At 35.1% G+C, this 8,830-nt stretch overlaps 1 protein-coding gene across 1 annotated transcript; it reads left to right on the forward strand.

Moving 5' to 3' along the window:
- The first annotated feature begins 679 nt into the window (after positions 1-679).
- Positions 680-5,827, forward strand: LOC113688781 (putative late blight resistance protein homolog R1A-3). The gene is made up of 3 exons (XM_027206575.2): positions 680-4,860; positions 5,334-5,438; positions 5,570-5,827. The coding sequence occupies exon 1, from the start codon at positions 899-901 to the stop codon at positions 4,730-4,732; it is 3,834 nt and encodes a 1,277-aa protein (XP_027062376.1). The 5' UTR covers positions 680-898; the 3' UTR covers positions 4,733-4,860; positions 5,334-5,438; positions 5,570-5,827.
- The last annotated feature ends 3,003 nt before the right edge of the window (positions 5,828-8,830 follow it).

Consider the following 8,830-nt stretch of genomic DNA (forward strand, 5'->3'; position numbering starts at 1 on the left):
AGTTCTTTAGTTTCCAAAAGTATTGTCAAAGAAATTTGTTAAACTTCTTTCCGAACAATGTTTTTTGCACTATTGCTCAAGGAAATCTGCTTGCTTGCTCCAAAATTAATTGATTGCCAAAGAAATTTCTAAAACTTCTTTACAAACAATTTCTTTCCAACTATTGCTCAACAAAGTTAACAAAATCTGAGTTTAATATATTTATATTTCTAAAGAAAAAACTCATTCTTGCTGTTACATTGAATTACATAAATAGCCACAATTATCATAAATAATGCAGAGCTAAAAAAACAACATTGCATACAGAGGGTATTATCGGAATACGAGATCTAATGCACTAATCCGCTAATTTAGGCTCTTGCTCTTAATATATTATAGATAAGTTGTACCTCTATAAGCGTTTAATTAGAGCTACACGCTAGCCACAATATTGTAGCAGGAAGACTAATGCAAAGCTATTTCTTGATTGATTTACAATATGATTCAAATTAGACAATTAGTTTGAAAACTTGAAAGCCATAAGCCAGCAATTGTTTAAGAACAATATTGAAATTAATGCAGAAACCATTACATGAATGTTGTAATCTAATTACTGATGTGACTGCAAAAAGTGTCCAATTTGGTACATGCATGGCCCACCAATAATGCATCAGATTGGGAGGAATCTTTGTTTGGCGCTACACTGAAGTTGCCGGCAAAGTTCTGAAGCACCATATCTTCTGTGAACAAGATAGTACAGTGTCTTGCAATATTTACACAAAAAGTGGGAAAAAAAAAGTCCAGCCTATTGTTTGTTGGCTATTCTTAGATGAGAAAGTTTTGGATCCTGAACTGATTTTATTGAGCAGCTGCTAAACCAGATAAATATCTAATATCAGAGTGAAAAGAAGATATTATAATGGAGATCCCCTCCAGCAGTAACGCCAATTGCTTTGATTTTGCTTCTTATGATTATCTGCAGTCGCATCTCGTCTCCTCCAGCACTAGCACTAGTTGCTTTGATCTTGCTTTAGATACTCTAGCCGAGCTTGAAAAAGAGCCCTACTATGGCTGGTACTTCAAGTACCTGAAGGAGAAGGCAAGATTAATGAAAACCTGTTTTCTGTATGTCAAAAAGTGTAGGAGGAGGAGGAACCACGAAGCGCTTTTGGAGCCCGATCGCGAGGACAGGTGTAATATTATGTCTGAAAATTTGAGACGCAGTATTATTTGCTTCAGAATTCAAGAAGTGGCTATCAGGATGATTCATGATCTTCAGCCTGCTTATTTTCAATATATTCATTCTGGTCGTTACTTAGATCATGCCAACATTGAAAGTGCGATTACCAGATCCAAGGAAAAGATCAAAATGTTTCTTGAGACGGATCTCAAGAAATCATGCGCCGCCATCTTCATTGACTATTACGCACCGGGAGATCCACGACTAGTTATGGATCTTATTATGTGCCTTTTAGAGACTTTGGATTGGGTTTTACGTGTTGGGGAGCTAAGGGATACAATTAGAAATAGGCTAAAACTCTTAAGGAATCTCATTGGCTTTGTGACAATGCAAGGTTTTGAATGTTCGCAACTGACAGATCTCTTGACTTACACTGTAGTTGCAGCTGGACGCCTGATTTCTGTATGTCTGTTTTACCATGATGAACAAGTGGCCAATCGATTGGAATCTGAAATTTATAAGCTGATACACGAGAAGATCAATCTTTTTGATCTCCAAGTCCGAGAAACTTTTGTCCATGTCCTGACAGCTTCAAAGAAACAACCGAGACCATCATATGCTTTAGCCCTTCAGAAGAATGAGGATCATGTGGTAGGCCAGTTTGTTGGTTCTCTCCGTGATTATCTTATGGATCTACTAGGATCTTATGCCAGTTTTCAGGTTCCAGTGAAGGATCAAATACTAAGACTCCATGAGGAAATAAGATGCCTGGGTATCCTTCTTAAACAGGAGGAGAAACTAGGTGATGAAATGAAGGATCTTATTGGAGCTGTGGTGGTCTCTGATGTAGCAATTTTGACCTTCTCCCTTTCTGTCAATGAAATCAAAGAAGGCTTGCCTGAGGAAACAGATCTTGGGGTGTTTCATTTGCACAAAGTTCTCAAATATATGGTGGCAGAGGTTGCACACAATTTTCCATTAAAATCACCATATCCATCATTTAATTATCCTAGATCCAATGAGTTGGGCTGTATGGATTTTTTCCTAGAAAATCTCAAGGAACTAGCAAGGTGTGATGAGGCTGATGATTCAATTGGTATTCAACATCATAGAATCCAAGCGATCCAAAAAGATCTCGTATTCTTAAGATCTTTCCTGGAAAATATCAAGGAGCAGCGCTATCAGAATGGAAAACTTCAAGCTTTCTGGAGTCATGTTATGGAGGCTGCATACAAGGTAGAGTTACTGATTGACTTGGCACTTGTTGGTGATAAATGTGAAGATTCTTTGGATGCCGTTTCTAGAGACATCAATCTTTTGAAGATTGAAGCCCCAGAGATCCTTAATGGTCAAACCCAAAGAGTTAACAAGACTTCCATTCACATACCATCGCAATTTACTGTCGCGATGCATGACGTAGATCTGGTAGGTCTTGACGACGAGGTGGAAACTATTACTCATCGGCTTACGAGAGGATCAAAGCAATTGGATGTTGTTCCCATTGTGGGTATGCCTGGCCTAGGGAAGACCACATTAGCCAATAAAGTTTATACTGCTCCTTTAGTTAGGTCACATTTCCATGTTCGCGGCTGGTGTCGTGTTTCTCAAACGTGTAGCAAACACAATTTGTTTGTTCAACTTTTGAGTAGTCTTGATTCTAAGAGTCCAGATGAATATCTTAAGATGGATGAAAATGATTTGGCCATAAAGCTAAGGCAGGTTTTGTTGAGAAGTAGGTATCTCCTTGTTTTGGATGACTTGTGGGACGTTGAGGCATGGAATTTGTTGGAAAAATTACTGCCAAATGATGCCAATGGAAGCAGAATTCTCTTCACCAGTAGATGCCAGGATTTATCTTTGCACTTCAAACCTAATAGTGAGCCTCACCATCTCCGCCATCTTACTGACAAAGAGAGTTGGACATTGCAGCAGAGAAAGCTATTTGGCACGGAAGATTGTCCTCCAGATCTAAGTGAAGTTGGATCTCAAATAGCAAAACTTTGTCAGGGCTTACCCCTCACAATTGTCCTTGTTGCTGGAATTCTTGTTACTACTGCACAAGATAGTTGGGAAGAAGTTGCAAAAAGTCTAAGTTCTATTGTCCTTGAGGATGAATACTGCAAGAAGACACTTGAGCTGAGTTATAGTCATTTACCAGATTATTTGAAACCATGCCTTCTGTACTTTGCTGCATTTCAAGAAGATGAGGTTATTAATGTGCGAAGGTTGTTACGACTTTGGATCTCTGAAAGATTTGTGCAACAGGTTGGAGGAAAGAGCTTAGAGGAAGCAGCTTATGACTACTTGATGGCTCTAATTAATAGAAGTTTAGTTATGGTTATCGGACAAAGAATTGTGGGTGGTGCCAAAGCCTGTCTACTTCACGATTTGGTACACGAGTTTTGTGTGGAAAAAGCCAAAGAAGAAAGTTTTCTATATGTTATTCATAGTTGGAAAGCCCCTCTTAGTCTTATCGGACCAAACAACTCCCACCGAATTTGTGTTCACAATACCAGAGAATTGAAGATTTGGGAGTTAACGCTTATTTTTCCCAATTTACGCTCTTTGATCTTGTTTGCACAAGATTATTTTAAACATCAAGAGGAGGATTTGGGTATTTTGTTACCTAAACTTCTCAGAGTGTTGGATTTTGGGAATTTGGGCTTTGGTTATTCTTTTCCGATGGAGGTAGTATTGCTTGTTCACTTGAGATATCTGGCGCTCAAACGAATAAGATACATCCCATCTGCGATAGCCAACCTCTCAAGGTTAGAAACTCTTATCGTAGAAGATCCGGTTTTTGATATTGAGCTGCCAAGTACTATTTGGAACATTAAGACATTGAGTCATCTACGTGTTTTAAATTATCATGGAGTATCGCCACAAGGTTTTATTTTTCCAGTTGAAAATCTTGAAGTATCCCCAGATTTAGATCATTTAGACACTTTAGACCTTACAATTGATCCCTCCCCTCAAAGCTTGCAAAAGATACTGAGAAAGTTACCAAGCATTCGCAGGCTAAAATGTAGGCAACGCTACGACGGATCAAGAGAAGCCACCAGAAATTGCGACGGGAATCTTGAGTTTGATGGTTTGAGTCAACTAGAATCGCTTCATTTGATTGTTTTTCGTGGATGTGGATTTAAATTCCCATTGAATTTGAAAAAGTTGACTCTCTCATATAATGGTCAGCCATGGAGTGAAATTTCAACAATTGGAAAGTTGCCCAATCTTGAAGTGCTTAAATTACTAGATTACTGCTTTGTTGGGGAAGAATGGGTAATGAAAGAAGGGGAGTTCCCTAAACTCAGAGTCTTAAAATTGTCAAATTTGGAATTTCGCAACTGGACTGCATTTTCTGATAATTTTTCCCGCCTTCAGAAATTGGTCTTGAACTGGTGTGAGGAGCTGGAAAAGGTCCCTTCTTGTTTGGGGGAGTGTGAGACTCTTGAAATGATTGAGGTGGAAGGGTGTCTTGAGTCTGTCGTAGATTCTGTAGAGCAAATTCAACAAGAGCAGATTGATATGGGAAATGAGGTTCTAAAGATCGAAATTCATTCCATTTCCTCGTAAGAAGAGTCTACAGAAGCAGAGTCAACTCCCTCAAAAGCAGAGGAGATTTCCTCAGAAAGAGTCTATTTCCTCTCATCACGCAGTTGACAATTGTGAGAGTGAATGTACAGTGGAATTCCACTCATCAGGTCAGATAAAACTATATTTGCATATGTTGAATCAGTTCAATTATATAATGATTCATGCATCTTTTTCTTCTGTTTATATGTTGAATCGGTGCAATGATATGTTAATTCATGCGTATTTTGAAGCAATTTCTGGAGGCTTCTTAATTCTTTGTCTGTTTAAACCTGGTGCTGCTGCATAACATTCTGATAAATTTCTGATTGCAGTAGGAAACACATTTTCTGGTTCAGTGTTGAGTAGTTCTTATGTAAGGATTTATAATCCCAATTTGCGAAATCTTCTTCCATGTTTCTTAAACTTTTTTTTTGGTGTGGCTTCATGTTTTATTTTGTCATTTTAAGTGGTTAATTGCTCATACTGATCAAAATGACAAATCAAAGAAACCAGATGACCTATTTTGTTGGGTAATCTGTATACCTCTGCATTCAACTGATGTAGTACTGCAATTATTCCTTCTTCCAGAGTAGATTTCCAGAGTAGATTTCAGAGTCCATTTCTTCTCATCATCACATTAGACAAATGGTGAAGACTGAAGCATTAATGTCTCTCCTTGATTTGGTGTGATCATTCCACTCATCAGGTCAGATATAATTGTATGTGTATGTTAATTCAGTTCAATGATATATAATTACTGATCATGTCCCTTCTTCATCATCTGTACCAAATTATTTGGTTTGAACCTGATGCAGCTGTATTACTTTGTCGTTGCAGGGGCAAGCAGAGTCATGCATTCTATCAAGCCAACATTATCCATCATAATCTGTTTGTAAAATGTTCTCCATGTTCTTTTCTGGTCTGATGTTTAATAGTGTTTTTTCCTGATTTTGATGTTTAATAGTGTTCATGATCCCAATTTTTCAAATATTCTTCAATCCTGCTACAGATTGATATGATCCATCACATGCTGTTTGTAGGATGTTCTTTTCTGATTTGATGTTTATTAGTGTTCATTGCTACTACGGATTGAAATTAATGATCAAATGATCCTTAAAACCAGCGGACAACAAGCATACATGCGAGACTCACTTTTCTCTTCCTTTCAGTAATACAAAAGATTTTGACTTGTTTCTGTTGTTTCCTCAATAAAACTCTCATGCAACAAATACTTAGTATAGACCAAAAAAGAAAAAAAAAAAAAAGATCTAAATTGTGTTACTTTTCAATAGAGAAAGTGCATAGGAACAAAATGGTAAATTTTGCATCAACATGATTATATTTTCATGTATACCTATATTTTGGCGAACACATCCAATAAAAGGAGGCTATTTAGTAGCCACTCGCATTTCTTTGCATTCTTCAACCTAGCAAAAGTCTAAAGGGTGTAACTTTTCTTAAACTTTTTTTTCTATGCTATTTCATCTTTTATTTTCTGATCAATGTGATTAATTGTTCAATGTTCAACCTGTTAAAAATGACAAATTAAAGAAACTGGATGACATTTTTGCTGAACAATCTATATACTTCTTCATTTAACTTGACATCTAATTGTGATATTCTATACCATGTAACTTATTTAATGCAAGAATATTTAGAAAATAGACAAAACCATTAGCTGGCAATCATCTAAGACCAATATTAACGTTGACGAGGAAACCATTACATGTGAAAAGGGATGGGAGGATTAGAAAAAAAAAAATGGAAGAGTCTCCTCTTGTCTATATACAATAGTGTTCCTCTATGTGGCTTGTATAATTGATTAGACAGCAAAGGCAAGACTTATAATGATCAAATCACTCTACGTTAACCTTTTAAGGTTTATTCCATTTGGACCTTTAAAGTTCTTTCTATTTTCATTTTGTTTAATTTTAGTTACAAAACTTTACGTCCTATCTTTCAAAACAAATTCTAAATATTGAATGAAAAACCTTATATTCACCTTTTTTGTATCAAATATTCACCGAGTTAACATTGCTCTAAGCTGAACTAGGGCATGAGAGCACAATCTACTATTGTTAATGCCATGCATCCAAGGGGTGTTGAAGTTTTTAATTCACAGTGTGTAAATATGGGTGTAAAACAGAGTTAGCCCCCTAATTTTCATAATTTTAATTTATAGTGTGATATATATATATATATATATATATATATATATATATATATATATGAATTAGCCACCTTTGAATTAATTTTTTCTTCAAAAAAGAGTTAGTTTTTTTTTTATTATGCTAGTTATTTAACTTTTAAAAGAGTAAACATATAATCAATAATCCATAGTAAATTGACCCAATGTGATATATTATAATAAATGACCCAATTCAAAATTATCAATGGGCTAAAACAAAAGCAATTACTTTATTGGCTCATATATAAATAGACAATTTAGTCCAAATTGATTAGACTCGTTTCTCACTCTTCATGTATTAACTATAACTATAGAGCAGATATTTTCAATTATGAAGATAATCAAGATAGTTACAAAATAAGATGGAAGATAATTTCTTGAATGATTGCCTAATTGTGTACATAGAAAAGAAAGTTGTTGAAAAATTTAGCGATGATTTAATCATAGATAAATTTACTTTTAAAAGGAACGTAAAACTCAAATTACTTTTAAGAAAAGAGGTTGAAATTTTAGTGTATGTTAACATAACATTTATCTTTTTTAATTAAAATAGTCATATTTATATTGCATATATATATTTATTTATTTTGCATAGGCTACATATTGGAGTATCCTTTCATAATGTGCAACTTGGGTGGTTTGTGATAATATAAGACATTTAAGAAAAGTTTATTTTTTGTCTTAATTTTCATTTTGACTATGTTGCATATTTTTAAAATAAACATACCTTTATAATTAAAGTTAATATTTGATATTTTTAGATGTCATATATTTAAATAGATGAAAATTATTTTGAACATAGCACATTAAAATAATTTTGTTAGAAAAATTTTTAGGCGCCTGAGAAAAAAATCTTGGCTCCGTCACTGCATGTATCCCATTTGGCGTTCTCCTTCTCCCTAGCATAAAAGATGAGATTTGTTCACAAAAAGAGAGCAAGTTGGAGAAGATGAGGTTACTAGAATAACCAGCAGTAGAACAAATTCTCGTCTTGTATACCATTTGCCACGAATCCTTCATCATAGTTCCTCTTTTTTCCAATCTATCCTAATTTTAAATCCATTTTGCTCATTAGTATATTCAAATATTTAACTTAATTACAGGTTTAAAACCTCAAACCTCTTCTGGAAGTTGAGGCCGGTTTACATTGGATTAGACAAATTTTTGTTTGAGTTATGATTTTTTTCTTCAAGGAGTCAAAATGAACCTTTCATTTCTTTTGGACCATTTTTCCTTCAGGAGTCCCGAACTCCATGGGGTTTTGGTTTTTCTAGTGACTTCTGACACATCAGAACCTTTTCAAACAAAACATACATTAAAATGATTGAACTGATGGTTCAGATGTTTTAACTGATAAAGTCAAAACCAATCACTCATTTTGTTCATCACTGGTCCGCCTTTTCAAATATTTTTAACCGCTAAAGTTGTTCAAAAAGTCGAATACTTTGAAAAAAAAAAAATCCACCCTGAAGTTTCTAGTAATATCATTTAGCACCCCTATAATTCTAAAAGTATCACTTACCTTCCCCACAAGTGATGCGGCAAAAATTCACCATCACAGCATGCAAAGTGAAAGTATTACCCTCACAACTTAGGATTATTTGTTCTAAAAGATTTTGGAAGGAAAAAAAAATATAAATTGACAAACTAGAGTGTCTATCTTAACAATTTTTGGCACTTAAACCTTCATACTTTTTCAGTCCTTCTATGCCACCCATATATTACATTGTCCTCAATATTCTAATAATAATTTAGACAAAAAATGTTAAAAAAAAAACTTAGATCAATTGTGACGCCCCCACTTCTCCCTAAGGCGAACCAAAGGGTATCCGCGAAACGCCTGCCTAACTCTCGCCAGGACTCAAGCGATTTCCATCTAAGATTATTACCGGACCACACAATACAAGTCA

This window comes from Coffea arabica, chromosome 7c (genome assembly GCF_036785885.1).
Source record: "Coffea arabica cultivar ET-39 chromosome 7c, Coffea Arabica ET-39 HiFi, whole genome shotgun sequence".
In the NCBI taxonomy this organism is placed as follows: Eukaryota; Viridiplantae; Streptophyta; class Magnoliopsida; order Gentianales; family Rubiaceae; genus Coffea; species Coffea arabica.

What these genes read in the sequence shown, in the direction of transcription:
- LOC113688781 (XM_027206575.2), top strand. Translation starts at nt 899, where the DNA reads ATGGAGATCCCCTCCAGCAGTAACGCCAATTGCTTTGATTTTGCTTCT.